Here is a 24,057-nt window from a genome sequence, read left to right as displayed (position 1 = left end):
CAGACCATCAGGATTACCTATCCCTAATCCGTATCTCCCAGACGTAGCCATCTTTCCATAGATGAGCTATGCTAGAGCTAGCTGCTACCCTCTATTCATGCTCTTCTAGATTAAACCCTACTTCTTTCCCCTTCAACTAAAAGGGTCGGTATATACTCATAAGTATTATGACTATATGTAATCATCATCATCATCATCTCATTTCTCTCTTTTCTTTGCATCGGATGGGACAACATTGAGTCCACCAAGTTAGGAGCTGAAATTCTACCAGCCTCTATGTTATTCACACACACAATCTTGGCTCACTCTCGGCACTGCTTAAACAATAAAACCCAGCAACAAGTCGATTTATATCTGAAGTCTTCCAGCCTCGGCACCAGAAATTCCATGGAAAGTTTTATCATGGGACACTGTTTTAATCATCAGCAGTCACCAGAGAATCAGCAGCATGGAAACCAGGCGTTGAACACAATCCCTCAATGTGTTCTGAAAATGGGGTGGGGTAAGGGGGTTCCCAAATGTGGCTGGGCTTGTAATCTGGATGGAATGCCACCTCATGTGAAAGCTATCTACTTGTGAACTCCACAGCGCCAGCCAGTTCATCTCTGCTACATGGGCAGAGATGGGACCCATCTCACAGAAACTCTTTTATTTGTACTGGTTCACAGCCTGCACAAATTAACAAAAGTGCAACTGTGTGCAATCCCCCCCATTAAAAAACTCACGCAAAATGCTACAGCGCTTCATCCAAAAGGGACAGCTACTCATTGAAAACTCATTATACTTGGGGGCTTCACAATGTAAAGCAGCTTTTCTGCTCCTGACCTCCAGATTCCACTCTGACCTTTGGCTTGCTGAAAAATGAGCTAAATATTTGAAATGAGGCCAAACAAACTGTTTCTTTAAACACTTCTTAGAAACTGGAAAACCTTCCTAGTGGAATGAGGAGATTGGGACAATCTTTACAGAAGACTGAAATTTTATCATCTTGGGGGGAAAAGCCCCATTTTTGAAAAAGATTAGGATTATTTTTTTGCAACCAAAGACAAGATGTAGCAATGAAATGCTACAGCAGGAGCTTGGAATCTTCCAATGCTCTGAGGCTCATGGCGTGATGGAGGTAAGAATCAGTGAGTGCAAAAGCAACATTTTACCTACTTGCACAATGGAATTTCTCCTATTTATTGAGAGCTTAAAATTAGTGCAGAGAGTTGGCATTAAAGTCTTTTGGGTCCTATTCCCAGCTCTGCCTCTGGCTGGCTATGAGACCTTAGGCAAATCAGTTTGCCCACCTGCAAAACTGACTTTTAATGGGACTTAAGCTCCTAAGTCACTTAAGCACTTTTGAAAATTTTACCCTAAGTCTGTTTCTGTGGAAGTGAATCCAATGGCAAACTTCCCATTGGTTTCCACATGTGCAGGCTTCCTGTGCTACTCCAGAGTGCGGTTGTAAGGTTTAATTAACATTTGGAAACTGCCGCGTAAGCATTATTGCTGTGGTTTACAGCACCTTTTAACTCTCTTTCTGCAGACCTCACTAAGCCACGCATATTCTTCAGTGCAATCGAGCTGTCTGCACACAAATATGGTACCACTTTCTAGCAGCATAGTTAAAGTGGTAGAACTTCCCTAGCATGGATGCAGTTATGTCAGTACAAAGGGGCTTTATGCTGGTACAGCTATTCCCATATCAGGTATCCTTATACCAACAGAACTGCATCCAGGCCAGGGATTGTACCACTAAAAGTATTTCAATATAAATATAAAAAATCCCACATGCCCCTAACCGAAATACCAGTAAAAAACCCACTATGTAGTGCCAGCACGGACTACAGCTAGTGAGTTCTATGCCTATCACAATTAAGTCACCGTCCAGATCTATTCTACAAATTTTCATTGGCATAGCTATATCGGTCGGGGTGAGATTGGAGACCGACAGAGCTATGCTGGCAAGAGCCCCTAGCGTGAATACAGGTATGCACTGGCAATACTATGCTTCGACTGTTATAGCTTATTTTGCTCAGGAAGATTGGAAATAAGGAGCCAGCATCATGTGACCAGCCAGCTCTCCATAAACCAACAGTGGGCCACCAACCCTAGAAAAGAGAAAGCCACTCAGAGTTATTTTTACGCTGTCCAATAATCAGAGACCATGGGGGTCACCCCGCAGACTTGTATAAAGAAGTGGAAATACTGTGCTGTATCAATAGGACATTGTCGCCCTGTGGAATTCACTGTTGCAGGTGATCAGAGTCAAAGGCCATGGCAGGTTTCTGAGGAGATGGCTAATTTTATAAGCATTAACAACACTGAAGTTATCCAAGGTACGATGAGAGCACCATGCCTCATCAGGCCATAAACTGCAGAGGAGAGGAAGAAATCCTTCCTGCTCTCAAAATGTACAACATTGCAAAGCTAGTTACATGCATCGTTCCTCCTCCCCCTAAAATTTCAGGGGCTAGCCTCTCTGCTAGAGGCAGGATACCTCACTTGATAGACCAATGGGCCGATCCAGTATGGGTCTTGTTGTAGCAGGGACAAGGTCTGTGTAGCTGCAGAGGAATTTCATAGGACATCCAGGTTAAGCAAAAAGGAAAAAAAAAAAAACTCTCTGGGGTTGATTATTTTTTCAGGGTTCTTTTGCAACCAAAAAAGAAGAACCCCTCTAAGCCCATCCTACTGTCTGGCCACATTCCCTTCCCGCAGTGCAAATCCTTAAATCCCAGAACCGTTAATGAAGACAAAACAACAATACACGCAGGGCAGTTCTTCTGTCTCTAGTGCTCCAAGTGCAGGCATTTATACCGCCACCCCTTTCTCTCTCCTGAAATTAGGCTCAGTTTCAAAGAGCTGAGCCAGCCAAACTAGGCTCAGCTGCATCTGATTACTTCCCAGCTGGGATTTCCATCCTGAGTTGATGAGAACCCCCTGGCTGGGATTTAACTCAAGAAGTTACACGTGACTGTCAGGGGCTTCCCTGCTGAAGCAGGCTGTGCCATGGATGGGAGGAGGACACTGAAAGACCTGCTCAGAGTCTTAACAACACTTTCCCCCCCCCTTTTAATGCCACTGAAATTTCAAAGCTCAGTTTTGTTAAGCTGGAGGAATTTGGATATATGTGCACAGGAAAGCTGGGGCCTCCAGACCCTGGATTAAGTTTACATACCATAAGGGTATGTCTACACTTCAAGCTGGGTTTGTGCTTCCCAGCTCCAGGAAAGTTACTTTCACTAGCTCTCAGCAAGCTAGCACACTAAAAATAGAACACAGGCCATGGCCAGTGCACGCAGTGGGAGAGGCTAGCCACCCAAATACGTCCCTCGCTGCTCGTGCCCCTGCAGCGGTCTTCTGTTTTTATTATGCTAGCTTCATGAGAGCTTGCAGGATGAGGTCTCCTTGAGCGGGAAATCACACTCCCAGCTCCAAGTGTAGACATCCCATTGTGCTCACTAAGCTCTGCTGGAGACCTGCAGTAAGGATAACGAGCCGGGGAGAGCAGAGACTTTCTTTAACTGGTAATTTTCCACAACTGCAGGCTTATAGGAGAACCCCATGTTGGTATTTAAGTGTGGTCTGTGCTAATGTGTATGTCAATAAAGGATTATGTAAAATATGTACTGGAGTCTTGTAAAACCACTGCTGGGTCACTCTGTTTGCCAGAGGGGGGAATAAAAGGTAGCTATGCCTGCCTATGACATGGATTGCAACGCGCAGATCTCTGCACAAAACATCAGCTGTATCTGTGCAAAATGTTACCCAGTACTGTGAAGGCAACAGTACAAAACAATAGCTAAATGCTGTGCCCATGCTGCAAAAGTTCCAGTGCAGAACAGTGATGTAAATAAATAACCTGTATTGAAAACATCAGGCCTGGTCCTCCTTTACGAAGGTCCCTTTACATCATCCTGGCTGCATAAGGGGGCCTTAAAATGGGCAAAAATTACACTTTAAGGTCCCTTTACACTGAAAGAGTGGAGGAAAGGAGCCTTAGTGTAAATAAGAATCAGGGCCCATTATAGAAGTGCTTAAGAGCTCCTGGAATGAAAAATTTGCAACGGAAGAGCAGACGTTAGTTAGCTAATCCTCACCCCTCCTGTTAGTTAAGCGAATGCGGTATTACATCCCTGTGTGACTCCTCTGTTACAAATGGGGTTAAATGACTTCCCTTAGGTCATATGAGTCAGTGGCAGAATCACAGTTAGAATGGAGGCATCTGCTCTAAGCACTAGATACGCTGCCTTCCTCTGAACTGCATGTCTTTGCATGTACCAGCACAGAATACTTTTTGTTGTTGTATGAATCACTGTGAATGACATTCACATGCTTGTAAGGCACTACCTGTGCCCATAACTAGCAAACAAACTACTTGGGCCCTAGGGCTCCACCCATGTGTGTTTAACGCTATCTGTGCCACAGAGGAGAAGTGGTTCAGGGGCAGCTATGGGCACTCAGCTTCTTTAGGGGGAAAAAATCAGGCCATTCCCTTTTACTAGTACAGAAATGGGGTACACTTATCCACGCCCATTTACCATGAATTCCACTGGAACGTAACACAAGCGCCCTCTGGCACTGCCCTGTTTTCAGCCCTCAGAGCCAGCTTTGAAAGGCCTCATGTGGGGCTGACTTATCTTTCCAGCCAAAGTTCCCTCTGGCACCAGTGGGAACTCTGGCACCTCAAGTAGGGTGACCAGACAGCAAGTGTGAAAAATCAGGACAGGGGTGGGGGGGTCATAGGAGTCAATATAAGAAAAAGACCCAAAAATCAGGGCTGTCCCTATAAAATCGGGACATCTGGTCACCCTTAGGGTCAACTGAAAGAGGTGACCTGATCATGATATTAAATGATCCTTCCTTCCCCTCCTGCCCTAGAGGCCAAGGGCTCCATTTCCCCCAGCTCAGCATGCAAGAGAGTGAGTTCAGGATCCACACTCAGCTCTGCGCTTTGGGACAACATTGTGCTACCACAAGAATCGCCACCTATTATTAAAAACACAGCCAGGTATACAATTGCCCAGTACTGCAGTAGCTGCTGCAGCCGTTGAGCTAATGCTAAAAGTTGTGTGTAACTTAGTTGACTACAGGGCTCAAAAAACCCAGGTGTTTCAGGGGATGAGGCATTTCCCAAGGATGGCTCTTGTGACTCTTAGTCATGTTTGTATCTGAATTTAGCAGATATGGGGTAGGAAGGAAAATACATGGAAGATATTGAAGACTAGGTTAGAGATTTTGTCCTAGATTCTGAAACAGACAAGAAGCAGATCAGAGAGGACCTTTCTCTGGGTCCGCCACAGCTAAGCTGAGTGGAAAACTATTATAATGAATTTTATTATAGGTGCCGCTCAGATAGCATTGTGTGCAACGGCAAAATTCAGAGGTGACAGGAAGTAGGTCTGGAGACCTGGCACATAAAGGTCAGAGAAGAAGCATGGTCAAACCTAATGTCTGTGTGTGTTTTGTAACAATAAAAGGTTGGACACCAAAGAGGAAGTGGGAAGATAAGGACAGAGAGCAACAGTCCAACCGATAGGCTAATGCCAAACCTCAGGTCAGGCTGCTCCTTCCCCAGACCCTGGCAGGAGAAGTTCAGCCTGCTGAAAATCTTGGATAGGGGAGGGGGAAAGGAGGGAAGCCAATCTTTGCTCTAAACTGTGCCAGACCTCAACAGCTGTGCTCAAAGTGGTCACTAGCTCAGTCACTACAGTGATCACCATGTGTTGGCATGGAGAATAGAAGCACAGAAAAACAAGATGCCAGCAATGAGGTGCAGGGGTAGACACAAAAAGCCACTTACCCGTGGGCCTCTCTTGCCAGGTGGGCCTGGTAAGCCTGGTAGACCTGGGGGGCCCTAGAAAAGAGGTAAAGAAATATTATTTACAGTTATACAGAAGACCGTGCTTCTTGTAACACAGTTCTGAAAGAGCCAGAATCTAACTGTTTGGAGCAGGAGTGGGGAAGAAAGACCAGTTATGGCACAAAGCCCAGAGTTTCCATGCAACTTATGCTACTGCTGTAAAGGAATAAAAACTATGCACACCAGTCTCAGAACTATGTATTTCAATAGAGCAGAGACAAAGCATTCTCATCTTGCGGCTGTAGTCTTTATTTCTCTAATCACAGCTGTGTTTCAGTTTCCTGGGTTCTGCGCTGTAACATAATAGAGGTAACACAAACTGCATCTCAATGTTGAAAGAAGCAGGCACGTTGTGTGTTTTATCATACAAAAGCTAAGGAAACAGTAATCTCTCTAGTATAGGTTCCTAGAGGAACTGTGATATTAAAGAGATAATCACACCCCAGCTCTGTACTCTCCTGGATATTATATAATATGGCAAAAGTAATAAAATTAGTGTCAATGGTGGAAGTTCCTGAACATGGTGCTGCAATATCGCAGAGGTAAGTTTAGTCATGTCAAAGCAGTGGGGATTCTTGGATGCTGGGTTACAACAGAACAGAGTTAAAGGCTCCCTGCTGCACACTGGTCTGTAACAGTTTAGGGGAACGTAACGAGGTTTAAGATGGTGAAGTAAAACTATAAAATCCTTTAAAAAGTCTATTCTCAATGGACTGGAGAATCCAAATTTCCAGAGAGAGCTGCAACTCCTGATCACTCTTGCAACCCTTTTTACAGCACTGACATTAATAATTGTTAGCTAAAGTGTCTCACTGGGGATTTATATTAAAGTAGCTTGTTATGAATGATGGGTTTTGTTTCTCGGGGGGGGGGGGTGAGAGGGAGAGAAAGAGCAGGAGGCTAAAGAATCTTTGGACCCCAGCCTGAACTTTCCAACCGCTCTGGAGTCCAAAGAGCTTTTACCAAAAGGAGAACTGTGAGTAGGAGGTGATCAGATCCGCTGCCAAGCAGGTGCATGCTGTACTCCACAGTTCGGTTCCTGCTCCCTACATCCTCCCTTTCCCAAACAATTTTTTGGCAGATTAAAGTGGTGCTCTGTTCTCACAAGTTAAGAACACTACAAAACCGACTCTGCCACTTGTGAAACAACAGAGGTAACTCAGAGTCTGTGCATACTGCGGTACCAAAGGAAGAGTTAAATGTTCAAGATCCCTAACACAGATCTCAGGAATATAAACGCAAATGCACCAGATAATCCTTGGAGACCCCTACTCCAAAGTCCATCCTAGGCTATGGTTTCAAACAGTGACGGCCTGAATGCAGGCATGCTCACAAAGTCTCTCCTCAAAAGAACCCTGGTGAATATTACCAATCCTCACATACAGTAGGTAAGTGATGAGTGAATGAGTTCAGAAGAGATAAGGATAAAACTGAACCTTGGTCCAAACAAATGCAAAAATTTGCAGAGGTTAAAAAATGTACAGGTAATCGCCTTCCTCCCTCCATGCTACTAATTTGGACTGGCACGGAATGCATTAGCATTTCTCTTTCTGCAGTGTGGCTGGTTCAGGTGGAACCAGACAGTAGTGAAGATATCAAAAGAATGCATGTTCTAAAGGCGTAAGATAGGATAATGGCTTAATAGGGATAATGTCTCATCACAGTGGAAGTTCTAATGCACAGTCACCTACTGGTTCTATCAAATGTCAACTGCTTGATATTCCCTTGTTCTTGAGATTTCCAGCCTCATTCCTAGTCTGAACTCTTGGGCGATTATCTGATCTGAGAGATGCCCATCACTAGTTAATGCAGTATTGCTGTTCCTTATATAAGCAGCCCCCATTGATACAACCAATCCTTATGTTAAGTTATACGCACATTAGTTTAACCAGCCATTGTGTTAACTCCGAACACCACATATAATGCGATTATGCAGCTGTACAAACACATAATTGTAGGCTTTTTGTTTGTTTCAGTCTGCAGAATAACTGCTCCGGAATCCAAGCTTTTGTTAAAAAATTCCCCAACCCTTGTAGCTAGGAAAATAATTATCAAAAGATGAATGAAATATAACTGATGCAGTGATATCTGAGTCTGCAGACATCCTGAAACTATTATTTCTGTGAACTGCTCCCATCCAGCTCAGAGTGTTGACTCTGAAGTATAATGATGATAATTTAAAATGTCAGTATCCACTCCTGATCATTTCAGCAGAAACATCTCATCCATTGTTGCTTGTAATAACAGTGGCACATATGAGGGGAGATAATTTCCCCCATCCCACCAACCTCCATAGCAACATCCAGTTGAAACAAAGAATTCAAACCACTCCTCCCATCACTTAAAGTCGTCTCCACCTCTGCCCAAAAAGAGGGAGGAAGAAAGGAAATGCATCCCTTCTCCAAAAATTCTAACTGCATCCTGAGTACCAAAAACCAAACCCATCTCCCCCAGATAGTCTTTGGTACCAAAAGCCCTGATTCTCTGCAGGGTGCCAGAGATGCCTGCCTTCCCTCTGATAATTACTGCAACCCAGTTACACCTTTTCAATACCACAGTCTCCAAAATTTGGGGGTAATTTAAAATAAACTGAACTTAAAAAACCCACAAGATACTGTACTAATTTCACTGTCAGGGAATGGGGTCAGAACAGGGTAAACAGTGCTCCATATTCTGGGATCCCTGCTGCATAATTTACGTCCTGGTTTCAACTAGGTTAGGGAATAAAAACCCAAAAATTCCACCCACAAAAATGTTCTTGTAATACATCTATATATTGAAAATACATATTCATTCTGCCGGGACTCCCAGGCACTACTGCAACACAGAGAATACAGATGATTGAAGCAAGGACCTCATACAAACCTTTCAGAGAAGAGCATCTTCTTGAGAGACTTCCAGTCCAATTTTGCTGCTTAAGGTAGTTTGGAGGAGCATTTTCCAAGTTTGCTTATTACATGCTTGCGCCCATGGCAGGATGCTGAAGGACCGTGAAACGGAAGGGTCTTATGTTCCATCATTTCTTCTCCTGTCTTCTCTTTATATATTTCCCATTACCTCCTTTCCAGCACTTTGATCCCAATTGCTCTTTTAACTTGTTCTTTGGCACCAACTTCATTTTAAACAAGCAGGACTGTTGTTTCATACTCAGTTACTGCCCTAAAACCAGATTCCCTTTGGATGCATTTCTGCTTAAATTCATAATGATTTATGGGCCAATTATGTGAATGATTCTAAAACCATCTTAATCTTTATTCTGTATATTATACTGACGATGTGGCTTTTCTGTACTTGACTCATAAATTAAGGGCATTGAAACACATCGCGTGTTCTATACTATATCACAGGTTGTCAACATGGGTAGCCGTCTATGTCACAAGTAGGACTGGAAAAAGACATTTAATATTCTATTGATTTTGAGGACTATCCATATTACCAAGATTTTTTTTTTCTGATTCAGTTGGCAAATTTTTGCAACAAAACGGAGGGAGGTCAGAGATATTCCAAAGATGGTAGTTGCAGAAAACTGGACCGATCTCACAGATTCAGAAACATATTTGATTTTGCAACAATATTGCCTGCCAGCATAACTTCGTACCTCTGGGTGGGTGAGCGGCAAAAGGGATCAAATCTAAAACCATGAGCCTCTACTGCTTGAGGTAAAAAAAAAAAGCAACTATGTTAGCCAAGGCTGTAACAGATTCAACCCCTCTATCTGTAGCCCAGCCATCACGGAAATGACAATTGAGGAGAATAGCGGTCTATAATGCAAAATAAAACCCACCCTTTCCATGAGTCTCATTCTCCACCTTTGGAAATTTCTCCATCATCAATTAAGGGTGAAAGAAGAAATCTCTCTCTTGCCATTGTTTTTGGACTACAGTGGGATCCTGCCAAGCCTAGTCCTGTGTATTCTCTCATGAACGACAGACAAGAAAGCTGCCAGAGGGATCACCCCTGAAAGATGCTGAAATCCCAGTGGAGTCAGAGTGGAGAAAACGCTGAACCTTTCCGGTAGCACTCAGTAACCCCATAAAATTGCTCAGTTTGGGCCCACATCTCCGACACCCAGGCTGTAAAGGAGACCACATTTTTACAGCATAAATATGCGTGATATTTGTTTAATGAAGTATCATTTTTTCTGGTGTGCGCAGAGGATGAAATTCATGTCTGGGCAGGGGGCCTGCACAAAGTCTATGCATCATTTATGTCCCATTTAAGCCCTCAAAAAGCAAAGCTTAAGTGGGACTTCAGTGGTAGCAGAGAGTTTGCACTGGCCCTCTGCACAAGGATGAATTTCATCAGAGTCCCTATTCTCGGTATTAAGGGCCTGACCCAAAGCCTACTGAAGTTAATGGAAAGACTCCCAGTGACTTCAAAGAGCTTTGGAGGAGTCCTGGAAAGAACTTTCCATTTCCCCACCATCCTGTTGAGGAAGCTCAAGGATCCCTCAGCTCCTTGAGAAAGTCATAGCAAAAGCAAAAGGCTTCAGAACCAAGTTTATTTTACATCCAGGATTCACCAAACTGGTGAAAAGCAACATATGTACAATATCTTTACAAATGGTATCTTGCAAACAGTGACTGTGCCCTCTTATGTTGGGATTTTTCTGATGAGGACATTTTAAAACTCAGTCAAAACACCCCAGCTCCTCCCCTCTCTCTCCCTCTCCCCCCCACCCCCGCGTAAAGATTGTGGCTTGATTATTAAACACACTCCAATTGTAGCACTAGTGTTATTCAGTGGCACCACATCCTCTTAGTGGCTTCAGACAGTTGCAGGCAGCTCCACCATACATTTCAGCATGAGTAAAGTATTAAAATCCCCAATGATGCATATAAATTCAGGACACCGTTCAGGTCTCTTGGGCTTTGCTCTTGTGGCTGGCAAGAACCTATGGAATTCCTGCTTTATTGCATATGGGGAAAGGCCCCTTATATCTTGCCATATATTGTACACCCAAAAGCCCAGCAAGTGATCAGTATGTGATCAGCAGGAGAACTCAAGTTTATTTGCACTGAGGATGCATTAATAGAATGTCATTTTCTTTTGTGGTTTTGCATACCACTTGTAGCCACGGGCTGCATGCTCATCAATTCTTGCAAGCCAAAGTCAGCCGGGGTCAGCACATGGAAGGGAGACCTGGACTTTATAGGTGCTGTGGGAAGTAGTGTTGATGAGTCAGAGGAAAGACTGCCAGCCACTGAGTCATTATTGAGCTAGTGACCTAGTATGGTGTTTGGGGGCCTTTTTGCTCCTTTTTTTCCTGCCCAGAAAAGATTTAAGACACAAATTCTATCTCTTTGTGGTCATTAATGATCCCATGGCACTTTTGAAAAACAAAACAAGCCTGATAATCTTGGCGTTCTGGCCAAATTCCATTGTGTACAAAACAGTCCGTTACCCTAAATTCCTAAGGCGTCAATGCTGCAGTTCTAATTGTGTATGGGATGTGTCTTCATATCCTGTTGCATTAGCCCTGCTGTGGCCTGCTAAACAGCTTGTTATGCTCTACCCCAGAGGTATCTGAAGTTTACTGATTTAGCAAAGGGATTCTTTCAGCACACACTTTGTATACAGCAGTTAAGTTTGTAAACAGCTTTGGGGCCAATTGGGAGGAGAGGCCCTATGTAAATCTAGGATTACGTTGATATTATTTTGTGCTATATGCAAAGACTGAAGGGCCTGATTCACCACTGCCTTGCTCCTGTGTCGTCTTTTACACCTGGATAAAATGGGTGTAAAACGGTACCAAAGCAGAATGAAATAGTTATTCCTCCTGCCTAGCAGCAAAAGAGCTAGAGAGAGAGAGAGAGAGAGAGAGCACAAAGGGCCCTGTGCTCATGACAGGAGAGTAGAGACAATACAGCATCCTCACCCCTTTTCAGCCAGACCACTCTTGAGAGCACCACATCATTACAGTTCCTAGGTTTTAAAGCAGGATGTGGGCAGCTGGGAACTATCAGTCTTCTGGAATGGAGCCAGACCCAGAGGGAGCTGCTGTACTCAAGATGCTCCCTTCCAACATGGTAAGTTTCCAGCAGAAGTCTGCATGGGAGTCAGTGTGGCTCTCTGCAACATTAACTCATCCGCCGTGGCTTGGAGGGGGAGCATGTAAGTGCAGGGGAAGGAGCCTATGCCAGCACAGCTCTTAAGCGAGCTTATACAATGGCAGCTGAGCAGCACGCAGGGGCTCCCTTTCCAGGGATGGGCCCCATTTCTCATCTCTTGAGGTCTGTACACCATGACTCCTCCATGCCTGCCAACAAATCCCTCCCTAGAGATTGGCAATGGACTGTTTTCAGAGCACCTTCCCAGAGTCTTCCCCTAGAGAAGAGGAGAATATCCCCAATAGTTGTCATGAAGGAACCTTCTATCAGGTAAGAATTGCACGAGTTAACACCATCTCCTTCCTTCCATCCTTATGCCAGACGCAGTGCACAGTCTCAGCCTGCAATCTGCTTAATCAAGGCAAGATTGACTGGCTGAGATATCACATACCGGACCAGGAAGTACTGTTTTGAGAGTCTGACCTCATCAAAAATGTCTGCCCAATAACATGGAGATGGTGCCAGAGTAATTACTCAACTGTGAAGCATCTATCAGCGCTTATATGGCTACATAAATGCTAAATTAATTTCTCAACGTGTCATCTTGATTCAGTGCTTTCTGCCCCCAGGCCAATGTCGGGGTGAAACTTTCAACAAAGTGTCATACAGAGATCCCCAAATGAGTCACAGAAGATATTGTACACAGCAGCCAGCTTCGATGCAGCTATAACCTTTCCCTCTCAATGCGCTCACTTTGTTTCCAGAAGTCAAAGGGGATGAAGCCAGGCAGCGGCTTAGTTGTTCTCCTTTCCCCAGATCCAGGACCCTAACTGTTCTCTGAGCAGATGGAAACTTCTGCCATCGATTCCCTAAGCCATCCGTGGCCTGCATCAGTCTGTTTGCTGTGATTCACAGGCTGAGTGGGATTTTCCATTCTACTTGAACAACAAGTTCTTCATGTTGGGTGGGAGAGAAAAGTAGGAAGAACAAGACTAGTATGTTCACCCTCAGACTATTTTTGGAGCAAGGAGTTGGAGAGGGGAGGCCAAGAGTTCACTGGAGCCCTGAGCATCAGCTATAGATCCATCAGTTACAGGTACGTCATATTTTTGGAGAAGGGGTGCACAATCATTGATTGGATTCCTGCTACTGAAAAACAAATAAGCTTAAGGGGAAATCTCCACAAATACATCAGCTCTTCACTTATGGAGAAACAAAAGAAATTGTAGGAGACAGTTTTGTGTACACAGGGAAGTTGTGGAGACTTCCTGACTCACTGTCAACAATTGGAGGGTGTGTGTTATTTCATATATATAAATGTATATAAAAATCAAAGAGGAGTCTACAATTTCCTGACAGCATACAACCGTGACAAAGTAGCAACCTTGAGATCTCAGTCACACAAAGGAACATTGGAACAAACGGAGATCTGTCCGTGACGCCGCATCCAAAATATCAGGTGACAATCAGCACCTTAGATCCAAACCTGAAATTATAACTATAGATTGGCGCCAAACCTTAAAGTTAAGCATGTGGTATTTTCAGGATCAGGGCCATTGTTATTGGAGCTGTTACTTGTAACAATAGTCAGTACATTTGCAGACAGAAGTATTGCTAATGGTGTCCCTTAAGTTTGTCTCCATTTTTCCATTGTAAACCCTTCTTTCAGTGTTTTAAGAAGTCAGCTGTAAAAATTAGCTCTGGGCTGGAACTTGGCAATCAAGGAATCTCTCTGGGACCATCTTACTTTATATGGATGTACACACTCCTGCCCCACATTTACAATACAACAAAAATCTGAGGATCAAATATAAAGATTTTCTCAGAAGTTAGTCAGTTTAAAGATCTTGTTTGTATTCTTGTATTTTTTTAAAAAACCCAAAAAGTTAGCAGATAGTCTTTATGGTGGCCTAATTGCTTTTGGCATTACAAAACGTATGTATACTTTTTCATCGCCTACATATATATTCTTTTAAGAATGGTTAGTGTGTGTGAATGCAGTAGTTACATTTATAAGTAGGCTTGGAAGGATTAGATTTTTGTCAATAAATGTCAATTTCACTGTATACACACAAAGGCAAAAAATATTTCCATTGATACAAACTGAAATGTACAGATAGGCAAAGTAAGAAAAAAGCTGCTTGAGACCTTATTAGAGTTTGATTTAAGGATATTTACTTTGTATATTTTGACATGTGATATTGACAATTTGTGTCTTAATGGTGTGACAGGGTCGGGCCAGATGGCTATAGGAGAGTAATAGAAGGCAGATATATTAGCCCCAGGCTAAATAGGTCCCTTTTCCCTGGATAAGGTAACAGGGAAGGTTCCAGAACAATCAGGAACCTTAGAATCATAGAATATCAGGGTTGGAAGGGACCTCAGGAGGTCATCTAGTCCAACCCCCTGCTCAAAGCAGGACCAATCCCCAACTAAATCATCCCAACCAGGGCTTTGCAAGCCTGACCTTAAAAATATCTAAGGAAGGAGATTCCACCACTTCCCTAGGTAACGCATTCCAGTGTTTCACCACCCTCCTAGTGAAAAAGGTTTTCCTAATATCCAACCTAAACCTCTCCCACTGCAACTTGAGACCATTACTCCTTTGTCTGTCATCAGCTACCACTGAGAACAGTCTAGATCCATCCTCTTTGGAACCCCCTTTCAGATAGTTGAAAGCAGCTATCAAATCCCCCCTCATTCTTCTCTTCCACAGACTAAACATCCCTAGTTCCCTCAGCCTCTCCTCATAAGTCATGTGTTCCAGTCCCCTAATCATTTTTGTTGCCCTCCGCTGGACTCTTTCCAATTTTTCCACATCCTTCTTGTCGCGTGGGGCACAAAACTGGACACAGTACTCCAGATGAGGCCTCACCAATGTTGAATAGAGGGGAACGATCACGTCCCTCAATCTGCTGGTAATGCCTCTATGTATACATCCCAAAATGCCATTGGCCTTCTTGGCAACACCGGCACACTGTTGACTCATATCCAGCTTCTCGTCCACTGTAACCCCTAGGTCCTTTTCTGCAGAACTGCTGCCGAGCCATTCGGTCCCATTCAGTCTGTAGCGGTGCATGGGATTGTTCTGTCCTAAGTGCAGGACTCTGCACTTGTCCTTGTTGAACCTCATCAGATTTATTTTGGCCCAATCTTCTAATTTGTCTAGGTCCCTCTGTATCCTATCCCTACCCTCCAGCGTATCTACCTCTCCTCCCAGTTTAGTGTCATCTGCAAACCTGCTGAGGGTGCAATCCACACCGTTCTCCAGATCATTTATGAAGATATTGAACAAAATCGGCCCCAGGACCGACCTTTGGGGCACTCCACTTGATACCGGCTGCCAACTAGACATGGAGCCATTGATCACTACCCGCTGAGCCCGACAATCTAGCCAACTTTCTATCCACCTTATAGTCAATTCATCCAGACCATACTTCTCTAACTTGCTGGCAAGAATACTGTGGGAGACCATGTCAACAGCTTTGCTAAAGTCAAGGAACAACATGTCCACCGCTTTCCCCTCATCCACAGAGCCAGTTATCTCGTCATAGAAGGCAATTAGATTAGTCAGGCATGACTTGCCCTTGGTGAATCCATGCTGACTGTTCCTGATCACTTTCCTCTCTTCTAAGTGCTTCAGAATTGATTCCTTGAGAATCTGCTCCATGATTTTTCCAGGGACTGAGATGAGGCTGACTGGCCTGTAGTTCCCAGGATCCTCCTTCTTCCCTTTTTTAAAGATGGGCACTACATTAGGCTTTTTCCAGTCGTCCGGGACTTCCCCGGATCGCCATGAGTTTTCAAAGATAATGGAGACAATTAAGACAGGCTGATTAGAACACCTGCAGCCAATCAAGAAGCTGCTAGAATCAATTAAGGAAGGCTAATCAGGGCACCTGGGTTTTAAAAAGGAGCTCACTTCCGTCTGTAGTGTGCGTGTGAGGAGCTGGGAGCAAGAGGCACTAGGAGCTGAGAGTGAGAACGCGGACTGTTGGAGGACTGAGGAGTACAAGCGTTATCAGACACCAGGAGGAAGGTCCTATGGTGAGGATAAAGAAGGTGTTGGGAGGAGGCCATGGGGAAGTAGCCCAGGCAGTTGTAGCTGTCGCACAGCTGTTCCAGGAGGCACTTTAGACAGCTGCATTCCACAGGGCCCTGGGCTGGAACCTGGAGTAGAAGGCGGGCCTGGGTTCCCCCCAAATCCTCCCAACTCCTGATCAGACACAGGAGGAGTTGACCTGGACTGTGGGTTCAGAAAAACTGCCAAGCTGAGGGCTGCCATGAAGTTCCAAGGCGAGCAAATGCGCCAATAAGCGCAAAGACCCACCAAGGTAGAGCAGGAACTTAGTCACAATGGTTATAAAGCTTTAACTTTCTGAATCTCAACATCTACTGTCATTAAATAAAAAGAAAAGGAGTACTTGTGGCACCTTAGAGACTAACCAATTTATTTTAGCATGAGCTTTCGTGAGCTACAGCTCACTTCATCGGATGCATACCGTGGAAACTGCAGCAGACTTTATATACACACAGAGATCATAAAACAATACCTCCTCCCACCCCACTGTCCTGCTGGTAATAGCTTATCTAAAGTGATCATCAAGTTGAGCCATTTCCAGCACAAATCCAGGTTTTCTCACCCTCCACCCCCCCACACACAAACTCACTCTCCTGCTGGTAATAGCCCATCCAAAGTGACAACTCTCTACACAATGTGCATGATAATCAAGGTGGGCCATTTCCTGCACAAATCCAGGTTCTCTCACCCCCCTCCAAAAAACACACACACAAACTCACTATCCTGCTGGTAATAGCTCATCCAAAGTGACCACTCTCCCTACAATGTGCATGATAATCAAGGTGGGCCATGTCCAGCACAAATCCAGGCTCTCACTCCCCCCCCCTTTTTTTCCCCCCTGGGGACACACACACATACACAAACTCACTCTCCTGCTGGCAATAGTTCATCCAAACTGACCACTCTCCAAGTTTAAATCCAAGTTTAACCAGAACGTCTGGGGGCGGGGGAGGGGGGTAGGAAAAAACAAGGGGAAATAGGCTACCTTGCATAATGACTTAGCCACTCCCAGTCTCTATTTAAGCCTAAATTAATAGTATCCAATTTGCAAATGAATTCCAATTCAGCAGTTTCTCGCTGGAGTCTGGATTTGAAGTTTTTTTGTTTTAAGATAGTGACCTTCATGTCTGTGATTGTGTGACCAGAGAGATTGAAGTGTTCTCCGACTGGTTTATGAATGTTATAATTCTTGACATCTGATTTGTGTCCATTTATTCTTTTACGTAGAGACTGTCGAGTTTGACCAATGTAAATGGCAGAGGGGCATTGCTGGCACATATCACATTGGTGGATGTGCAGGTGAACGAGCCTCTGATAGTGTGGCTGATGTTATTAGGCCCTGTGATGGCGTCCCCTGAATAGATATGTGGGCACAGTTGGCAACGGGCTTTGTTGCAAGGATAAGTTCCTGGGTTAGTGGTTCTGTTGTGTGGTATGTGGTTGTTGGTGAGTATTTGCTTCAGGTTGCGGGGATTTGCTCCAACCCCTCAGACAGAGACAAACACCTACAAGATCTCTGTCAAACTTTCTTACAACTACAATACCCACCTGCGGAAGTGAAGAAACAGATTGATAGAGCCAGAAGAGTTCCCAGAAGTTACCTACTACAGGACAGGCCTAACAAAGAAAATAACAGAACGCCACTAGCCATCTCCTTCAGCCCCCGACTAAAACCCCTCCAACGCATTATTAAGGATCTACAACCTATCCTAAAGGATGACCCAACACTCTCACAAATCTTGGGAGACAGGCCAGTCCTTGCCTACAGACAGCCCCGCAACCTGAAGCAAATACTCACCAACAATGAAATGGCCCAACACAGCTGTTACTCTGAAACCTGTCATTAAATAATTATTGTCAGACTTTGCCATAAATTTCCCACAACTAAAAATTTAAATAGATAAAAATAGAAAAAATGCTTAAAACAAACATCAATATTATCCATCAAAATTATTTTAAAAATGGAATGTTGCAAAGCCTATTTAGAAAGAAATTCTGTGTACATTTTAAATGTGTATTATTTTAAAAAGAAATGATTACCCCATAAAAATATTGATGCTCTCTAAAGTGGTTTCTCCATTATTCCATTTGTTTTACCGGTCCCTTGTTTGAAAATATGCATTGTGTATACAATGGCCAAGTTTTTCAAAAAAGGCTAGTTTTTTCTGAAAAGACAACTTGAGACACCTGCTTTTCTGAAAGCACTCAGTGGACCAGTCCCAAGGGATTGGGATGTGGGGGAGAGAGCAGAGAAATCAAGCCACTTTAAAGGTGTCATGATGGGCACCCAAAAATCAGTAGTCACTTTTGAAAATATTAACCAATGGCATTATTTCGTTATCATCAGATTTTGTAGGGTGCCCATTAGGGTGGTGTCTGGGTGCCTTTACAAGGTTTAAATTGCGACAACACACTAAGGCTGTGATTTTTGTAGGAGTCAAGGCACCCAGCTACCATTGTTAGGTGTCTAACTCCCTTAAGTGCTGTTGAAAATCCCAGCCTATGGGGGTTTCCAACCAATCAGCTAGGATTTTAGGGTTTGATTTCAACGGGAACTCAGCACCACATAGGATCAGGCCATTAACCACTTAGGAAGATGCAAGGCTCCCTGGAGTAGGGACTCTCTTCTTGCTATTGGCTCATACAATGCCTAGCACAATGGAGCCTTGACAGGTGTCCCTAGGTGCTTGTGTAATAAAAAACATTATTAGGGAAGGTCTGGAAATAGAAATGCATCTTGCAGCTCATCCTAAAATCTTCCAGGGTCACATTTTAAAAGCACTTTAAATACAAAAATATTGAAGTTGGGCCATTTCTGTGATATTCAAAACAAGGTGTATTTCTAAACTACATTTGAAATATATTGCACCCCACATTTTAACTGGCTGGTTTTGTAATATTACAAATAGACTTCATAAATTGCCATACACTGAAAGGGATGCACAATGCATTGGTTAAGCCCAGAACAGAAGATATCGAAAACGCATGTCTGTAGAGTGGCACAAAGGAAACACACTGGAGATTCTAAGTCAATGCTGACACCCTTATCAACTTCTGCTGTTCACATCACATCAACCCTGTTTGGGGCAGAGATAAGTCCAAACCACTTTGGAGAAGTTCAGATACAAACCTGGTAGCTCAGGCATCTCTCTAGTTTAACAACAATATTTAGGACTTACGTAAACCACCTCATAGTACTTTACAGAGCTAGGTAAACATTATCCCCTTTTTATAAGTGGAGAAATGGAAGACCAGAGACGTGAAGTGACTTGCCCAAGGCAGGCCTAGCAAGTTGATAGCAGATATGACCCTTGGTCTGGGAGTCCTATTCACTGGACCACACCATGAATATATTTAAAAACTTGAACTTACCGGGGGACCTTGGTCTCCTTTAGATCCAGGAAGTCCCAGTAAAAATGGAAATAGGGTGGGTCCAATGGGGTCAAAGACCTGAAACCCATCAACAGCAGCAGGGGTTGTGAGGTTGAAGGCTTGCACACTGGTTCTGAAGGTACGATGAAAAGATCCAGGGGTTGATTTGGTGTACAGTAGAGGAATTAGGCTAGGAACGGATTTCCTGGTTGGTAGTGGCAATAGCATTTTTGGAATGGGTCCACTGGTCAGGTTCTCCGGGTTTTGTTTCATGGTCATGGGATGGATGTCTCTAGATGTGTTTTCAATCTTCTTCCTCATTGGCTTTACAGTGCTGAGGGTTTCAGAGGGCTTGGTGGAAGTTTTTTGGTTGATCATCTTTTTGGTCTCTTGCTCCAATTCTTTCCTGCTGATGGCAATGGAGTTTTGGCCAGCAGGCAGGATGTTTCTGACAGCGGGAACGGAGTGCTTCTGTGAACTTGCATTGGAAGAGGGTTGGGAAATCCTGAGGGCTGCTGTAGTAGTCCGAGAGTGCGAATGGACCGGCAGCTGCATATCAGTACTTGATGGAACGGTAGACCGCACAATTGTAACCTTGGCTGCTTTGGTTGTCAGCCTGGGAGACAGCAGCTTATGTGGGACCAAGGTGGTGGACGCTGTAGCTGGAGTCTTGAGGGGTGTTGTGACCTTGATGAGCTCTGATGTTGATATCACAGTGGTCAGGTTCTTCAAACCCTGTAGCAAGAACTTAGTCTGCAGAGAGGCCATTGGGGAGGCGCTGGGATCCCTGGGCAAGAGTGGGACAAGCGGGGGCAGATTCGGCCGGAAGGTGTCCGCTTGCCTGCACTGTTTTTTCAGGTATTTACAGTAATTATGAGCTGCCTTAGCAGAAGGATAAATATCAAACTGGCAAATGGCGCCTTCAAACTGTATCGAGTGCTGGTTCATTTTCCCTAAGAGAAAAGACCCTTGTGGATCCAATGCCTCGTTTTTTTTAAAATGCAAATCCGCATGTACTCTTTGCTTCCCACAAGAAGTAACTAAAGTGACCATCTGGCCTCGGATGTCAATGGCCATGTTATGCCAGTGGCCATCATGAACACTGTAATCAAAATATACAGAGTGCTTGTGGCCTATGTACACAATGACCTTCCCGGGGATAAACTGGACTCCCAGCTCCAGTTTTTTCTTCTTGCTCTTGACAGAGAATAGAAAAGCATTGTTGATGCGGTGGGAGCACAAGCTCAGGACTAGGGTCAAGTCTGTGCCAAAGGCAGCGGGGATGATGGTACTAATGGGTGCTTCGATGCGTGCTCGCTGAGTGAAGATGACCCCCGATTTGAAAGGGATAACCCCCTGAGGAACCGAGCGTGATGAAGACAATCCGCTCAATGGCTTCTTCCCTGCCAGGCCCAGTCTTTGAAGAATGTCCACATCTGAAAAAGAGGAGCAAAGAGCATGAGTACCCAGGCAAACCCAGGGCCTGATCCAACACCATCGGAGTCAACAGGAATCTTTCCAAGGGCACCATGGGCAGTTGATTGGACCCCCAAATGCAGTGGATTATAGATCGTGCCTACCTTCCTCTCCACTCAAAACTGGTTTAAGACAGTCAGGTCATGGATGCATCTATTTTGTCTTGATTTCCAGGCTAGGAGCCCATACAGTGGCAGTTCAGTATCTCATAGGAATTGCCATAATGGACCAAAATCATGGTCCATCTAGCCCAGTATCCAGTCTTCAACAGTGGCCCAGTAACAGATGTTTTGAAGGAAAGTGGAAGAAAAGCCAGTCACAGCAGACAGTTTGGAAGATAACCTTCCCCCATGGAATGTTTCCTCCTAAGCCCCAATATCACACATTTGGGATTAAATGTTGGATATGACCATTTGGCAGAAGTTGAGTTATGACTTGACGTAGTTGGACGTTTAATAATAAAAAAAATGATTTGAGACTAAGATTTCTTTTCCACTTAGAGTAGAGAGCAGAATTTTATGGAGTGGAGACCCATAATTCCATCTTTCCAGACACACCAGCTCCATCACTTGAGACAGACCCATAGCCTTTGATAATACTGTATGGTGTTAATAGTTTTGTTTTTGTTTTTTTTAAAAGAGAAAGCAACCCCGAGCATGGGAAGGCTGCATCTAGGCTTAACCGAGCCACTGAAGGTATCACCTTGTAGCATTAGTTAAAATGGATGAGCACACAGCTTTAAATTTTGTACAAAAGTTGGACGGACCATACATGTATATGAAGTGTTATGAACATGAACTTGGATGTTAGCTGAATAGGCTCATATCCACTAGCCTGGGTGAGAGGCATGCAATGGGAAGATTGAGGCAGAATCCTTTGGCTCCTGGCCCCATGGTCAGAGGGGCTGCTTATAAAGAGCAGAGAGTCTAAAACAGATTAGCAGGCAACAGCAGCACAAATTACAGCCAATTGGCTGCCAGCTGGGCCACAATGCTGGACTTGGGAGAATGCTCGAGAGCTCAAGAGAGGGAGGAAGAGAATAGTCCATGGGGGCCGGGGAGGGAGGGGGAAAGGAGGAGCCATTAAGGCAAGTATGTCCTGGGGTTGGGCAGGGAAATGGCAAAACTGGAGGAGGGGGAAGAAATGGGGGCATTTAGAATCCAATTCTGTTCCCATTTGAATCAACAGCAAAGCTCCCATTGACTTCAACTCCGAATAGAAATAAGGCCTATAGAACATAATAAATCTTTCCACAGAATGTTTAAGCCAACCTATAGAATACTATAGCAAGGACGAAGTTCTCTATTAAATTCTATAAGCTCTAACATCTACATAGAACCCTATTGGCTTCCTCCCTATTAAACTCTATAGGACTTTTCCTTAAGGGATCAGACCTTTATCCCTATTCTACTCTTCATTCCACACATAGGGTTGCTATCTTTGTTCCATTAGCTCGCTGGGAAAAGTAGCTATTCAGAAAGGAGATAAAGAGGGTTATAGTCTTCCCGGCATAAACACAACTGACAAATTGCAATCTCGATTCCTAGATTGCCACCTAATCTTCCTATGGGAATTATCAACGGTACAATCTAGCCTGGAGAGGGCTGCACGCCTCAATCCAAATGCCTACATCCAAAGGGAAGAGTTTAAACAATCAGGAGCGTAACAGTGCCAGCCACAGCTACACTTCAATTAACTTCACAGGCCTCTCAGATGAAAAAAAATGAGCAGAAGAAAAATAATCCAAGAAAAAAACTCCCCCAAAATGGCCCTCAGAATTTGGCCTCCTTCACCCTTAACTGTGACATATTCAATGCTGTTCTCAGTATTTGTGGAGCTGGAACAGAAAGAGTTCATGAGTGTTTGTTAGAAAGCCTGTAAACTTAAGCCCGTCTGAGGCCTAGCATGGGCTCTGGCCAGGAAGAGAGAACACTAGAAAGAGAACAGCTCTGTTCTTAGACTTTGGCAAACCATAACCATTTTTGTACATTAGAACAAGTAAATCAATATTTAGATTGTCTGGGACCTGCTTTATTTCCCACCCCACTTTCTATTTTTAAGGCATTTCAATTCCCTTTATAGGGGACAGAGCCACAGAGAAGCTTAGGGGTCAAATGTGAAGGGGATGGAAATTCTCTCTCAATTACCTCTATGCTGAGGAGATTATTTATTGTATGAGCATGTATGGATTTATTAATACTGGTGTTTATCTCTGGCTAAACAAGCCCCTGGTTCCCCTCCCATATAACCCAATAGGGATTTCCGTCCTCACAGCATGGATAGAATCCCCCAATCCGCTGGGAGGTATAGAGCTATCCTTGAAGTCACTTCTGTCTTCTGGATCATTTCCCAACTCCTTTCCAATGCTAAGGGCCAAATCCTGGCTCTAGTGAAGTCAAGTGGGAGGCTTGCCATGGACTTCAAAAGGGACCAGGATCTGGCCCTAAGGAAATAGATTTGCCGCTTAAAACTAGGAGCTAAACGCTGGCTTCCAATTGCTAGGTGTATTTTTAGGTTCTCTTCAAGAGATGTACTGTAGTGATAGGGCAGAAATATTTTGTACTCCAGGGAACTGCTCTGCAAAGACATAACTATGTTTCCCCTGTTCAGAGCATGCTGCTGCTGTTTGAAGTACAAATCCAACTGTCTCGTTAGCTACTGTATCAAATTGTGTTGAAAAACATATAAGATTGGACCAAAAGCCCAATGTCTGTATGGAGCCTGATTACAGCAGACCTTGTGCGGGGGTTGTGTGCTCTGTGCTCAGCCACCCAGCCCAGCACATCTGCCTGCCCAGCCCACCTCTGCTACTATATCCCATACTGAGTCCACTGAACTGATGGGCATGTCCCCAGATGAGTTCCATGAAGGGATGCCATCAACTAGTGTACAATTAAAGGTGCACAAGTGCCACTTTTGGCTTCTTTAAACTGATATGAATTTATTGAAACCTTACCTTTTCCCTTCAACTTTCTCCTCCTAGAGTTACCATCAGGACATGTTTTTTAAAAAACGGATGGAGTAAAGCTTTCTGTCTCTTACCCCTGTGTAACTAAGGCTATGTCCAAACTGGCACTTTTGTTGGTATAACTTATGTCGCTCAGGGATGCGAAAAACAGACCCCCTTGAGCGACATAAGTTACACGAACAGAAACGCCAATGTGGACAGTGCTATGTTGGTGGGAAACGTTCTCCTGCCGACATAGCTACCGCCACATATTGAGGGT

General features: G+C 44.1%; 1 protein-coding gene across 6 annotated transcripts in view; it reads right to left on the bottom strand.

Moving 5' to 3' along the window:
* Nucleotides 1–24,057, bottom strand: part of COL27A1 (collagen type XXVII alpha 1 chain) — a 294,861-nt gene that overhangs the window by 196,780 nt on the left and 74,024 nt on the right. For all 6 annotated transcript variants that reach the window (XM_073314250.1, XM_073314251.1, XM_073314249.1 and 3 more), the window contains 2 exons: nt 19,355–20,790; nt 5,792–5,845 (listed from right to left, as the gene is read on the bottom strand). In XM_073314250.1, coding sequence (XP_073170351.1) covers nt 5,792–5,845; nt 19,355–20,790 — 1,490 coding nt within the window. The remainder of the gene's footprint in view (nt 1–5,791; nt 5,846–19,354; nt 20,791–24,057) is intronic.

This window comes from Lepidochelys kempii, chromosome 16, assembly GCF_965140265.1.
Source record: "Lepidochelys kempii isolate rLepKem1 chromosome 16, rLepKem1.hap2, whole genome shotgun sequence".
In the NCBI taxonomy this organism is placed as follows: domain Eukaryota; kingdom Metazoa; phylum Chordata; order Testudines; family Cheloniidae; genus Lepidochelys; species Lepidochelys kempii.
Note: the sequence above shows the minus strand (reverse complement) of the source record. Positions and strands in the feature narration are given on the sequence as shown.